A 14,513-nucleotide genomic window follows, 5' to 3' on the forward strand; every position below is an offset into this window, starting at 1 on the left:
AGACGAACTCCTTCAATACTTGATCCCGTATCTCCATCCCTCGTGGGAACTTGATATAAATGGGGAATTCCTCTTCAGCGAATGCTTTAACGTAAGCGTTAAACACATCTCCGTGTCTAGTTCGTACCTTCCAGTGTTGCGCCATTGCCAATATCACATTGGCAGTGATCATTTCCATGACAGGCGCATATGTAAGCATGAAATCCTCACCAAAGATTTGTTCATTTCCGCATGCAACCATTCTTGCTTTGTGTATTTCTATTCCACCTTGTGCGTTGGTCTAGGTCTTAAATACCCATTTGGTATTTGGTATTTTTATGACTCCTGCCTTCATCACTGGTTTCCAAGTACCGTTCTGCTCTATTGAGTCAAGTTCGGACTAAATCGCAACAGTCCATAAGTCTTTATCCTTGGTCTTCATTGCTTGATTGGGGGTTCTAGGATCGTTGATCACTAGATTGGCAGTCTCCTCATTGCTCTTTTGTTTTGAAGCTTGTCTTGTAATCATCTTCTCAGCAGGTTTCTTATTGTTCTTCTTGTTCAAAGCCTTGTTCGACTTGGTCCACTTTGCCACTTTGATTTCCTATTCTCCTGATGGGTGATAATCATCCATTGCTCCTCCATCGCCCTGATTTTGAGGCAAATTCTGTGCTGTCGCTTGCAACTCTGCATTTTGGGCTTCCGTGAACCTCTCTATGGACTTCAAGTGAGTGGTAATAATCACCTTCTTCGAGTCATGTAGGTAAATTATGTATCCTTTGATATCTTCTGAAATCCCCAGGATGGTACCTGACTCCGAACGCTTCTGAAGAGCTGATCTTGCTTTCCCTGGTCTCTAAACACTCTGCATAGTGATCCGAATACAGCTATGTCTCTCACGCTTGCTGTGCTGCCAGACAAAGCCTCAATTGGGTGTGAATTTTGTAAATGAAACCGTATTGTTACTACTTCAAAGCCTTTACGGCTTAAACAAGCCGGTAGATTATGGAATCGGTTACTTAGTACAAAATTGATCGATTTGGAATTGAAGCAATCGATTGTTGAACCATGTTTGTTCTATAAGAAGGATGATCGTGGAATACTACTCGCTGGAACATACGTGGATGATTTATCGGTCACTGGGACCAATGACGACTTAGTGAACGAGCTGTTTGATTCACTGAAGAGCTTACAAATCAAGGACTTGGGAGAAGTTAACAAGTTCTTGGGATTGAGAATCATCAAATACGATGAAGATTATTTTCTTGATCAAGAAAACCTTATTTATTACCTTTTAAACCAATATGGAATGAATGACGAAAAGAATACAAGAATTCCGATTGATTCTGGACATTGATATGACGAATCTAGCCTAAATTGCACGATTCAAAGAATTTCAGGTCATTATCGGGGAGTTTGTTGTGGATTTTGCGTTGCACGCGACCAGACTTGTCATTTGCAGTTCATAAGATGACGAGGAGAAACCATGATCCGAGGGAACAAGACTTACAACTTTGGAAAAAAATTCTACGACAAAATGTTTGAAGTTGAAGATGAGAAATCAAGAGCGAACTGAAGGCTTACCTGGTGGTTTTATCACCGGTTACAGCGATGCAGATTTTTCTGCGGACACTGAGGACCGCAAATCCATGATTGGAGGAGTGATATTTGTAGCAAGGTGTAATGTCGGATGGATATGTCGAGAACAGGCATCAGTGTCGCAATCAAGGGCCGAGTCTAAATTTATAGCAGCATTGGTCGTAACAACCGAATTACATGGATTTTCAATATGTTGGATGATGTTGGCATACAAGGGATTCATAACTGGTTACTCTTTGTCGATAACCAAGCAGCTAAGTACAATTGAAAGGCGAAGGTTCGACATCTAAACTCAAGCATGTCAATATACGCTATAAATATGTACAAGAACGTATCAGAAACGGAATGATGGAGGTGAAATACGTACAGAGTGAGGAAATGACAGCCGATTTAATGAGAAAGGCTTTGTCGGCGACTAAACTTGGAGAACCCCGCGCGCTTTGTGGTCTCGTGGACGATTTATAGCACACCGAGGGAGAAGTGTTGGAAACAAGTTAAGTTTTCACCAAAGTAAACCAGGAAAAGTTATGAAACTCCCAACCATTTGCATAATTACATAGCTAAAAGCAGATTACATTCACGTGGAAAGTTACCTTCAAACCACCAGGTCCTTCCTTCCAATCTGTCATTTACAGCATTTTGCGCAGAAGTAGCGTATCGGGCCACCGATTTAGTTCAACAGAGGCTGTACCATGTCTAAATTACCGTTTAATGTTTGCGGCATTCGCAATGCCTTAGAGTTTGCTTGCTGCTCCATCGTAGCTATTATATCTAATAATCGCTCGCATCCATCTTAAAAAACAATCAGACAGTGGACTTTAAGTTTGTATCATAAGTTTTGACTCCAATCTTCTGCGTGAAAGCTGTCGCGACGATCGCGCAAAATAGAGCTCCATTTGACACAACTCATTGTGCTTGTTTGCAAGTTTTTATCCACATAAATTTCATGGATTCTCTGACCCTAGCATCGATGAGCCAATTTTGGCATGAGTCCTCACTAAAATTGGCACGCATTATCATTCGTTAGCCGTAAGCTTTTATTCCTTCAGCATCATGTATAACGCATAATGCTCACCAAAATTTATCAATGAGTACAATATATTCGATTGAGAATATTTTTTGTTAGTTTTCAGATCCTAGTCTATATACAATTGTAAATTTTTAGTTTAGGAAGGATGACAAAGTGGAATTCTACAGATAAAATTCACAATACCGATTCTGAAAAGAGTAGATGGACGTCTCAACCGACTTCCCTTCCCTACCGTCTCATGCTCCAAAATGGAACCAATCTATTGGTGTGGGTAGTGCACTACTTGCCACCTTGGCTCTGGGCTTCACTGAAGCTTGTCTAAAGCTTAAGCAGCGTCCTATTCCGCTTCGTTTTGCACTGCGATTTGCAGTCGCCAATGTGCTTCCTTCTGCTGTATGGAAATCTATCCCTGCACACTACATTGCCGCAGCGTCGGGTCTTCCACTTTCTGCTCTTATACACGATACAGCATTTGCTAGTTCGCACACTGTAGCTGTAGGAAAGCGGTTGATACTCATAAAGTCTATACAAACTTTGCGCCTTGTAGCTGGAAGTTACGGACTTGCATATGGTCTTTGGCATTGGCACGAAGCTGCAGATACTGACAATGACATGAAAGATAGTAGAAAAACTCGAGAGAATATTGTGCGTCTTGCACCTGCTACTTCAGCTCTTTCTAAAGTGTCAAGACGAAAACATGGCGATCATATTTTAATTGTTCCGACCGGTACAAGTAATTCAATCGACGTAAACTGGAATAATATTGGGATCCAAGTCACAGATGCTGGGAATAGAATGAAGTTGATTGAAGTGGAGCTAAGTGATGGCAAAATGGCAGCGTATGTTAAGCGATTAAAGACCGAGGCGATGAAGGAAGGAGAATCTGTATGCACCGTGGCAGTATTACCACTTGGTGGCCCACCAATGCCTCCAACTCTAGTGAATTCATTTGATGTACATTTCAATCCATTATCCGCGATACTTACCTATATCGCTTCAGTTTGCCATGAACGTGGGGTTACACATGTGATTCTATCTCCAAGTCCAATTGAACGAAGTAAAATTATGAAAGCTGATACTATGAACGAAAAGAGCTTGGAACGGCATCTCTCAGCGTCGGAATTGGCAACAGGCTTGTTAAATAAACACGGAATCACAACTAGCATATGGACTTCACAGCAGCTGATGGAGAGGCAGACCACAAAAAATATGACACGAGGTCTTATGGATCGCGAGCTTGTTTTCTTTATCGCACACGATTATGAAACTGGATACGCAGCGACGAAAATGCGGGAATCGGGTAAGTTTGAAATTTTTGTTGAGCTGGAAATTGACGATAATTACCAAACCTCGACATGTCTGAAACCAGAAAACGCATTTTTAATCGTTGAAGAAAGTTTAGCTGGTCAAAGGGTGGCACACAATAAACTACAAGCTGAATCGTCATTGCCAAAGATGTCGAGTACGGACATGATCAAGCAACAAAGGAAAGTCAAGACGGAGAGCGAGCAACTTGTTGCGTCAATCTTTTCTGTCGCCGATGTGACGGATCAAACGCTGCAGGGAATCCGTGATTTATTGCGTCAAGGCAAAACGTCTGATACAATTCAAAGAGAGGTTTATCGAGCTTTTGGACCTCAACGAGTTCCAGCACCACTTCGTCTCGACCAATTTTCCAATCTACACATTTAGAATTAAAACATTTTCGATTTGTGATCTGGATTGTAGCTTACTTGAACCAAGATTGTAAATAATCTAGGTCATAGAAGGTCTATATTTCTTAGCTTCCACCGTACTATGTGCACTAAACCCGGTACCTCCTGCTTGTAAATGCACAATATCCTTCTTGCGAAGCTTCAAGCCCGTCACAGGACACGTCATGGTCGGTAAAACCATGTCCTTCACACAACTTTCGAGAATCACTTGTCCCGATGGTCTCAGCAGCACGGCACGTCGATGTAAAATCTCCTTTTTCGTTACGGCACACACAACATTTGACTTGTCATCCCATTCAAATTTCACTGGCATCAAGTGTTTAAGCTTCATTTCGTCAAGACTCATAGGATCTTTAGTTTTCATCTCTGGTTTTTCCACTTTTACTTCTTGACTTGGCGTGCAGTCCGGAATCCAAAAACTAGTCTTTTTCATAGCAATACGTTTTTCATCATCTGTCGCTTTGTCGACTTTTTCTTGGAGTTTCTGAGTTGCAACATGTCGAGCATGATCTCGAGTCTCTGTCGCTAAACCAATCATAGCACCATCAGCACCATCCAGTGCTTTCTGTAGCGTCTGACGCTCTTTTTCCAGTATCTCATCCTTCTCTTTTTGATTTTGCATTTCAACATACCGTTCATAAGCCATCAGGTTCTCCTGATTCGAGCGTTTTTGAGTCAAGAGATTGGCGTATATACATTCTTTGCAATAAACAAAACCTCCGGGAGATACAAGCGGGCTACGGCTTTGTGTTGTGGCTAGACATAGACAGCACACACCAAAAGGAAGCTGTGAGTCACGACCAAAACGACGTTTAAGTGTGCCATGTCCAGCCGCTTCTCGCTCATGGTACGTAAAGTGCGTCGTCGCGGTCGCATTCTTACTGTGTCGACTCATTATCAACAATTTAAAACTTAATAAAAAACGAAAAATACATTGCAAGATTCATATTTTACAATAACATAAGTAGATGAGTACTAAGCATCCTGAGGTGGAACAGCTCCGCAATTTATTGGCATTTTGGGTGCTTGGATTCATCAATAATATTGGATACGTGATTATGATTGCAGGAGCTCAAGAGATTGCAGCAGGTGGCGTTGGACTTGTCTACTTTTTTGATATTTTTCCGGCATTGTTTGTAAAACTTTCCGGTCCATACTGGTTTCAACTGGTATCCTATCGTCAGCGCACGATTGTTGGAGCTAGTTGGATGATACTAAGTTTCTTAGTCGTTGCCAATGGTAAACATTCACTTTGGCTTCAATTACTTGGTGTTGGTTTTTCTGGATTACAATCTGGAATGATGGAAGCAAGTTTTTTAGCCATGTCATCATTTTATGCAAGTCCCGTGCGTTGTTTAACGTGTTGGTCAAGTGGTACGGGACTTGCTGGTGTTGGAGGATATGCTTGGATAGCTCTTTTTCATATATGGGGTAACCTAAGTTTCCAAATGACATTGAAACTTGCTATTATCTTTCCAATACTTTATTTGCTCGTCTTCCTTTTTCTTCTTGATACAGCTAAACTTCCTTCAGCAAGACCATGTAACTATATACCGATTCCAGAAAAATTGACTGAAGAGGAGTTAAAGCAAATCAAACTTGGCTCGGAAGAATTGGTACATGACGGATCGGTAATGCGAATTCAAGATAAAGTGAAATTTATCTTGACCCTTGGACCATATATAATTCCTTTGACGACGGTTTACTTTGCAGAATATACAATGCAAACGGGAGTCTGGTCTTCTATCGGATTTCCAGTAGAGAAAAAAGAAGCACGTGCAGAGTTTTATACGTCAGCAGGTTTGGCGTATCAAGTGGGTGTGTTTATATCAAGATCCTCAGGCGTTTTATTTCAAGCTACAAGACCAATCTTGTATTTTATGCCAATGCTGCAAGTATTACTGCTTGGATTCTTTACGCTTATGGCAGTGACTCACTTGTGGTATAATTGGGGTTTGTTAATATTATGTTTCGTGGTTGGGTTGCTTGGAGGTGGCGTGTACGTGAACGCATACACATTACTATCAAAGGAAATCTCTTCAAGTCACATGGAATTAGCACTTGCAGCTGCGTCAGTCGGGGATACAGTCGGTGTCATGCTTGCAGATTGCGTGGGATTGTTTCTTCAAGGCTGCTTGTACTCTATTAACCGTATTCCAGGTGCTACAATAGACGTTTCTTGCTAAAGTCCAAGTAAAGTAAAGATATCATATTCGTCACATTTTCGAGACTCTATTTGTATCGAGACATTGAAATGATAGACGGTATTTCATAGAGCTACCTACGGTTGGTATATCTTAAACAAAGACCCAAATCTGTATGTTGTTGCTAAATGTGCATTCAAGTCATGGGAGATGCTACGTTTGACTTCAATTTTAAACGTGTCATGACCTAGCAAACAGCTTATCACTTGTGACTAAATGGACCTTAATTTCAGCGTCTTCCAAAAACATCATGCTACAGATTATATGTCAACAGATATTTCACTAGTCATGAGCGAGTTAGGAGGAACTTCATGTTGCTACACTTTAAGGTGCTAGATCAGAATTGAGTGCGTCATCGAACAATTTTCTATTATTCCAAATCACATATTACGCTATTCTTCTAGTTGGGCTCATGTTCTTGATCTTTTCTCTGTGACTTAACTACCAGATAGATCCCAGCACATTCGCCTGATATGATTGGTCTCAATAGCGTAACCTAATCGAATTCGTGCTTTCAGCGTCGTCGACTCGACTCATTCATTAAGATCCTTAAAATTTTGGGATCCAGTCGCCTGCACGTGTGCTGGTTTTTTATTGATGTCCAGCACTCCTCCATGGAACCCCCGTGTTTCTGTATCCCTCGATGTTGACAAATCCAAACTTCTCTCGTAGCTCCTTATTTGCACGATAGCCACCTGCACGGCCATAAAAACTTGCAAACGATGTCATGCTCATCTAGCAGCTTTTTCAACTTGAGTCGCTCTTCAGTGCCCACCGTTGCAGCGACGTGTTCTGCCTCTATTGTCGACTACAGTATGCTGCTTCTTGCACTGCCATGATACCGTCAGATCGCTCGATTGAATGAACGCCGTGCTTGCAGACTTTCAGTCGTCCTTGGCAGCCGCAAAGTCGACATCAGCGTATGAGCGCAGCCGCAGCGGTAGTTTATTGGTTTCTTCATCAACTGAAATGAAGAGTTTGTGCCATCAAGTGCTGCTGATGTATCGGGAGATAAAGTATGGGAGCTTCCAATACCTCGTTGTCGTGCATGTGTTTGGCGAGTCGCGCAAAGTCTAACCAAACAGGATAATCAATCACGTGCGTCTCGCGGTTCACGGCAAACTTCTCACCAATGACTGGAAACTATTTGCTGTTTGGTTGCGCTGATCATGTCAACTTCGTCGCGTGCGTAAGTAGCTCGGACAAGCAAGTGTCTACCAAAGTTCTCCTCTGTTCGTCGCATGCATTGATTCGTCGATCTTCACCCGATCTTGGTTAACATGTCTACAGTAGCAAACATTTGGTCAAGCTTGCAATCAATAAAGTGATTAATCTGCACTCGCATTGCCAAAAATATACTGCAACGCCAAGGTCCTTGAGCTTCACCACAGCCTTAATAGTTGAAACAAGAAACTGTGCTGTCGTTTGTACCAGTGAATGGTTAGTCACCTCGATAAGTCCCAGCGATTGTCATCTCATTGTTGTCAATCTTGATGTGCATGATAGCGTGTCAGCGTGTCGACTGCGTGGGCCATTAACGCCCAGTAGGCCGCTGCTAGAAGGATTCAGCCTACCTCGTAGATGCTGGTCGAGCTTGTTTACCTTGTACCTATTCGACTAGGCGTATCCACACACCTGCTGTCAGCTCGATATCTGTCCGATGAAGAGAAGCGCTCAATGCTTAAGACCCTTGCCGACATCACTGTCGTCGTATTGTGCATGTAAATCCTTGTGTCGTTGCCAGCGGCACTTTCTCGTTGAGATGCAGCAGCATCGTTCATGTGCTTGAAACTGGTTGCTGAACCCGACGATTCGGCGGTGGCGGCACATCTCCTTGTGAAAGACACAGTTATGCTTAAGAACACGGTACTGCAAAAGGTTTCAATTAAGCACTGACAAGGGAAGTGAGGATTTCTACCAATATAAGAACTTAAAGTCCAATTGGATAAATTTGAGCAAACATTTAAGACAATTTTTCCGTTGGGTCAACCACATTGGGTCGTTTCGATATAAAGTCTTTAATCCATTTATCCCACTCCCTTTCCATCTCGCCACGATTTCCTTTATCACTTGCATCGCGCTAACTGCCTCCTCCGTCTACATCTCGTTTCTGCGCTCTTGGCTACACAATATTTTGCTAAAGATAGCGTCATTTATCGAACTTTTCCTACATTACATATAGTGATTTAATATGGATCCAAGTCTAAGCGAACGCGAGTATGATGTGGTGGTTGTAGGTACGGGCATGGTGGAGGGTATTTTAGCAGGGTACGATTTTAAAATAGTTCATTCTTATGTAGTAATGTGGTGACATTATTTATGGTGGTTTTGATCATAGAGCATTGGCACGAATTGGCAAAAAAGTGTTGCACTTAGACCAGGTATTGTACAAGCAAATTGTAATATTTGGTATTATGCATGCAACTGATTCCAATTTATTGTTATTGTTAGAACGATTACTATGGCAGTAATTATGCATCTTTCCCATTAGCTCAATTTCGACGGTGGACAAAGAATGAAGTCATTGCTCCTAGAGAAGAAGATGACGAAAAAAGTGGCCAAGTTGCATCAAAGTCAATTGGACCACTTGATGATACTATTCACCAAGTGATACCAATGCAACATTCCTTCCAGTGTCAATTACTACAAGAGTGTTTTGTGGATAATGCCACAAAGACGAAATTATTGGGACAATCTTCGGCATTCAGTATTGATGTGAATCCACGGCTTTTGCTGTCATCAGAGCAGCTCGTTGAGACCTTAATTACGTCGGGAGTTGGGAGGTATCTTGAATTTGCCGCCATTGAACGGACATACGTTCATTTGCCCACCTTAGATAATTCTGAGTCTGATACTGTGTGGCATGTACCGTGTTCTAAAACGGATGTTTTTCAAAGTAAATTATTGGGAATGGTTGAAAAGCGACAATTAATGAAATTTCTTCAATTTGTGGCAGATTATGGCGACACGCACATTTTGCACGAAGACATAAAGACCAAAAACGAGCGGTCTCTTGCGCTTGGACGTGCTTTAAAACGACCGCAAAACAAACTTAGTCAAGTCGACGATGAAGTTGCACTTGCTTCGTACCTCGAAATGTCTTTTCACGACTTCTTAGCACAATATTTTCATCTTTCCAATAAGTTGCAGCAAATTATTGTCTATTGTGTTGGATTGGCAACATTCTCTGCCACAAATCAACAACTTTCCGCTCGGGATGGACTTGTGGCGGTATACCGTTATGTGGCATCCATTGGTCGATTCGCTGGTACCGCATTTCTCACACCGTTATACGGCATAAGCGAATTAGCTCAAAGTTTCTGTCGACTGAGTGCTGTCTATGGTGGTGTTTACGTGCTTCGCGCACCTATTGACGCGTTTGTGTTGAATTTAGAAACGAAAAGTGTTTGTGGTGTACGTGCCACAGATGGCAATATATGTCGTGCAAAGCATATTGTGGCAAATGGCAGTTATGCAACAAGTTTGTATCCGAGTGGCATGTCAGGACGTGGCCATGGCAAAGTGTTGCGTGGTATATTCTTATTAAGAAACTCACTACGTCATGGTGTCAACCGTCTCATGCTTGTCATTCCTCCTGACGATCAGGAATTTCATAACCCATTTGCAATTCAAGTGATCCAATTGGATGCAGGAGTGTATGCGTGTCCAAAGGGTTACGTTTTAGTGCATGTCTCAACTCCTTGGAGTCCTGAGTGGGTTCATGAATCAGAAAAGGAACTTAAGCTGATGCAATTGGTTATACGACGTCTGATTCTGAGTTCTAAAGCAGAAAAACAGACAAGTTCTCAACTGGCAACTTCCGAGGAAAACAACTGGAATCCCGAAATTGCGTGGCATGTCATTTTTACAGTGGACCACCTTACATTTGGTCCCTCGACCGGTAAGTTACAGAGTACACACCTTCCATCGAACATTTATGTCTGTGAAACATCGTTTGAACGCTATGAATCGGGTTATACTGTAAACCCATTAGAACTTCATTTAGAGAATGCGAGTGCGAATGCTCGCGCTATTTTTGAAGCCATGTGTCCAGGTGAACCATTTTTACCAAAGAGTGCCAGTGCAGAACAAGCTGAACTAGAAGAACAGGAATGTGAAGAGGAGGTAGTTTTACGAGCTGCACAAGAACTTGTACAGAAAACTCAGGGGATAGAGGAATCAAGTGACTTGAGTAATATTGAACATGTTCTTGAAACAATTGTAGTGGATGAAAAGGACGATGTGACAGCTGACGGTGTTGAAATGGTTTGTACCAAAGATCATTTAAATGAATGTAACGAAGAATAGTTTGTGATTGATACACTTAGATGCGATGAACAATCTGGTTTAAACATCTTTAAAAAGCTTTTGAATTAAGTTGTAGGCGATTAGTCTGCGCATTCAGTTTTGTGTTATCACCCTAGAAGGTTATTGCACAATTATGGACTAGAGGCAAAGGATTGAACGAATGTGCACATTGTAAAGATGGACAATGATCGGTTGTTTTAAGTATCATTCGAAGTGATAGAGAGGCCAGCCTTTGAAATGCACTAGCTAGCATAACGATAATTAGCTTCTTCAGTTTTCCACTGGTAAGGTTAGTTTTGGTGAAGCACATAATTCGCATCGCTGGTCTTTTGTTACTGAATGTAGACTGGATACCTAGCAGGACCAGTCCTCATTGCCGCAATTCTCATATACCAAAATGCTTCTTCAAAATGTTGCATTGTGTCCCACTTTTGACATCTTGAAGAGAAAAAAAACTCATCTCGTGATGTGATCTACGTGAGACTACCAAAGTCATGCAGCAATCCAGCTCTTACAAGTTTGTCGAAAATAAAGAGCACTATTGGATGCGAAGTGACGTCTCAACCATTACGGTAACTGAGCTGGCGTCAACATTAGGGCAGCGATACGATGTTGAGCCACTGGGGATACCTCAAGCCAATCAGTGCGATGGCGTAGCTCGAAAGGCGCACACGAAATACCTATCTCAGCTTCGACCACACGCTAAATTTTGAAGAAAACGCATATACCGTTATGATTGTGAAAGCCTACGAGAGCCAGCTGCAGGAGGCTGCAGGAGTTTTATCATTGCCAGCACTGCTCGATGAGCGAGAAGTGGCCATCACGTGAAACGTTTGGTGGGTTAGTGGATACACCAGGGCTGTGTTGAAGACGGCCTGATAGCTGAAGCTGTTCTCAGTATCTGAAATAGTGGAAGATATGCTTTCGCTCCGAATACTCGTGTAAATGTGAGACATCACTTCGTCAAACTCGTCCAAGTGTCGTTGCCAATTATGATCTGGCGCACCATGTGTCAGAAGGAAGGACGGGGTTGCTCCGCGCAAAGCAGCAAAGTAATGGTATTGAGAGCGGGCCCAATTTTCACACAAAAGTGTAGGGCCGGCCGTTAATGCACGCGTATCGCGGCCCTGCGGGCAGCCTCCAGCTGCTGCTCCTGTGCCTCGTCAAGGTGATTGGTAATGATACCACTTCCCCCGGAGGTCGAGAGGTCGAGAAACGTACACGGTATCCAAAAAATTAGAGCAGGGCTCACGTCGCGCCGTTGACGCGCCTCGCCCTCCTCTTCTTCTCATCCTGGGAAAAGAGTATTCGACTTGTAGTCGACTACCCCCAACTTCTCGACGATGAAATCCGTCGCCCGTGGTTGGCGCGGTGAGTGGCGCTCGTTGGCCGAGGGTGTCCAACGTAAAAAAACGGAACGAAGTGTTTGATTTCTGCAGTAACAGGCGGATCACAGAGGACGCCTAGCTGTCAGCGAACAGCTTTGTCTCTTCTATCGGCGTGGGTGGAGATTTAAACCAGAATTTAGAAGTCACTGCGACCACTATTATCGGAAAGAATCTCGACCTATATAACTCATGGGGTGTTGGTCGCAAGGACATCGCTTTTGTCAATGGTTTCATGAGCTGTGTGAGAGGTGTATAAGGGAGAGGAGCCTCGGCGTGAAGATTCTCGTATGGGCAAACACTGTAGAGTGATAGAGTGCAGTGAAACTCCTCTCACCTTGTCTACCGCTCACTGTTGCTCAATGGCGTAAAGCGCAAATTAATTGTGAGCTTCATATCTCTATGGAGAGGGTGTCACGGGGTGTGTACTGTACAATTGTGTGCATACACATTCTATTTCTAAGTGACTGCACCGAAATTGTATATCACTTTTGTGCAATTGTGCGCTGCTCAGAGGTAATATCGTACTATAGACCAGTACACATGGGGTGCGAATTGTACATCTAGATTTTCATACAGCTTCATCATGAGACACGGAAGCACCTTAATATTAAGTGATAGTTTAATTAAAGTATATAACACTCTTGGATAAGCAGAACGAAGTGATAAATTACATTTGTATAGAGGCTCTCGATGAAACGCATGAATCAAACCTCTAGCGCGCTGTATACGGGGACATTTTGATTTGAGGATATTACAGTGCAACGTGTACGACCATCTCATGACACTTGGCAGCACTTGAAGTCAAACTCACAATCAAGTCGTGAAAGGGCTGTGCCCTCTGTTACAATGAAACATGCGATGTTCTATTACGTGCCTAAGAACAGCCAAACACGTTTAATAAGCGTATGACTTGAAAGGTTCGCAGACCCGCAACCAGTGGTCAGCGTGTGGAGGTGCAGCTGGTCGCCTGGAGGTAAGTTTAATTCACGAGCGCTCCATTTTAGCGTTAGTGGGAGAAGGATGGACTTCAGTGTTAGGCAACTGATATTGAGAGTCTAGTCCTTTGTAGTAAAGGTCTCATCTTTTTAACGAAGAAAGGTATGATCGCCACGAACTTGACCGTGATTCAAAAATGTGAAGAACAGGGCGTCGAACTCGCGAATTTACAGCTTGGAATCTGCGCGCGAGAATGATCAACGTGCAACACCTTTGTGGAAGGGGGTTCTCAGCATGAGAAAGCAGGTGTCTGAAATACCTCATCATGCCTTCGAAGATCTTGTCCGCCGGCGAAATGAGGCGAGAAATGGAGGACTTTGTTCAGGTAATAAAACGCTAGACCCATTAGACCCTCAGCAGTTTTCATCTTCATGAAGGTACCCGAACGGTTGCAGCTCTCATCAAGACCTGACCTACCCATCCTAGCACTTTTGAGGTAGCGATAGGTATCACATTGATGCAAAAAACAACTTCTGTGCTACTAGAGCTGGGTGGGATACCGGAACTGGAAGCTTTTTTAGCGCGGCTGGGTCGATGGTCTTATGCCATATCGAGATGGAGAACATCGTTTCGGTACTTGCAGATGCCGACAACGTCATACAACTTCAGCTTGCGTACCACCTTCCCTTTCGGATGAGAAGTGTGAACAGTTGAGCTTCCACGCAAAGTTCTCCAATAACCCCTTACAGGGAATTCTCGAGCTCATTAGGCGCAGAACGGCTTCCTAGGAAAGAATTGAGCCAAGGATTCTTTTCGGAGTCGTGGTCATCGGGACCCGGCCCAAGCGGAGTAACTACTTATAAATGGTTGAGGGCCCAAATAGTACCGTTGGCTACTAATATCAACGTCTAGGGTTGTGTGGGACCGTGGAATCTATGAAAATTTGAAGGCGTTATGTACGACTCGGGACTGTCAAAAGTTGTAGATAGTACTTGGAGCATTAAGATACGGATACATCACAAGAGAACTTTTGAGATATGCTCTAAATGCACGTCTAATTTCTTGAAGGTAGTCGAAGTGCCGATGCAAATAAGAAATTAATGTGTGTGACGTGGTCGCCAACTGCTTGCCATAAAGCAGAAGACGATCACGCCAAATTTTACATAAGACCATTTTTTACATGTCTTATCTCAGTCCTACATTCCTATTGGATAATATTACCATGCCGGAATAATCAACAACATCATATGGTTGATGTTGGAGCGTCAACATCGAGCCGACGGTACGACAAGGAAGCAAGTGACAGCCGAAATATTCAAGTTACGTGTAGGAAAAGTAGATTTTCATTGGTTTA

At 42.9% G+C, this 14,513-nt stretch overlaps 5 protein-coding genes across 5 annotated transcripts; 4 read left to right on the forward strand and 1 right to left on the reverse strand.

The window, feature by feature from the left end:
• Nucleotides 1-2,809: 2,809 nt before the first annotated feature.
• Nucleotides 2,810-4,300, forward strand: PHALS_03547 (uncharacterized protein; the record flags this gene model as incomplete). The annotated part of the gene is made up of 2 exons (XM_024717776.1): nucleotides 2,810-3,908; nucleotides 3,978-4,300. The coding sequence occupies 2 exons, from the start codon at nucleotides 2,810-2,812 to the stop codon at nucleotides 4,298-4,300; spliced, it is 1,422 nt and encodes a 473-aa protein (XP_024583242.1).
• Nucleotides 4,301-4,363: 63 nt separating this feature from the next.
• On the reverse strand, nucleotides 4,364-5,218 carry PHALS_03548 (Uncharacterized conserved protein; the record flags this gene model as incomplete). The annotated part of the gene is made up of 1 exon (XM_024717777.1): nucleotides 4,364-5,218. The coding sequence occupies one exon, from the start codon at nucleotides 5,216-5,218 to the stop codon at nucleotides 4,364-4,366; it is 855 nt and encodes a 284-aa protein (XP_024583243.1).
• Nucleotides 5,219-5,291: 73 nt separating this feature from the next.
• PHALS_03549 (cln3like protein) lies at nucleotides 5,292-6,509 on the forward strand (the record flags this gene model as incomplete). Its single annotated transcript, XM_024717780.1, has 1 exon — nucleotides 5,292-6,509. The coding sequence occupies one exon, from the start codon at nucleotides 5,292-5,294 to the stop codon at nucleotides 6,507-6,509; it is 1,218 nt and encodes a 405-aa protein (XP_024583244.1).
• An 879-nt stretch (nucleotides 6,510-7,388) lies between these two features.
• PHALS_03550 (uncharacterized protein) lies at nucleotides 7,389-7,663 on the forward strand (the record flags this gene model as incomplete). The annotated part of the gene is made up of 2 exons (XM_024717781.1): nucleotides 7,389-7,467; nucleotides 7,503-7,663. The coding sequence occupies 2 exons, from the start codon at nucleotides 7,389-7,391 to the stop codon at nucleotides 7,661-7,663; spliced, it is 240 nt and encodes a 79-aa protein (XP_024583245.1).
• A 1,055-nt stretch (nucleotides 7,664-8,718) lies between these two features.
• Nucleotides 8,719-10,835, forward strand: PHALS_03551 (rab proteins geranylgeranyltransferase component; the record flags this gene model as incomplete). The annotated part of the gene is made up of 3 exons (XM_024717782.1): nucleotides 8,719-8,795; nucleotides 8,866-8,908; nucleotides 8,979-10,835. 3 exons carry the CDS (start codon nucleotides 8,719-8,721, stop codon nucleotides 10,833-10,835), a joined length of 1,977 nt encoding a protein of 658 aa, XP_024583246.1.
• Nucleotides 10,836-14,513: the final 3,678 nt, after the last annotated feature.

The sequence above is a fragment of the Plasmopara halstedii genome (assembly GCF_900000015.1).
Source record: "Plasmopara halstedii genome assembly, contig: Scaffold_2386, whole genome shotgun sequence".
NCBI classification, from domain to species: Eukaryota; Oomycota; class Peronosporomycetes; order Peronosporales; family Peronosporaceae; genus Plasmopara; species Plasmopara halstedii.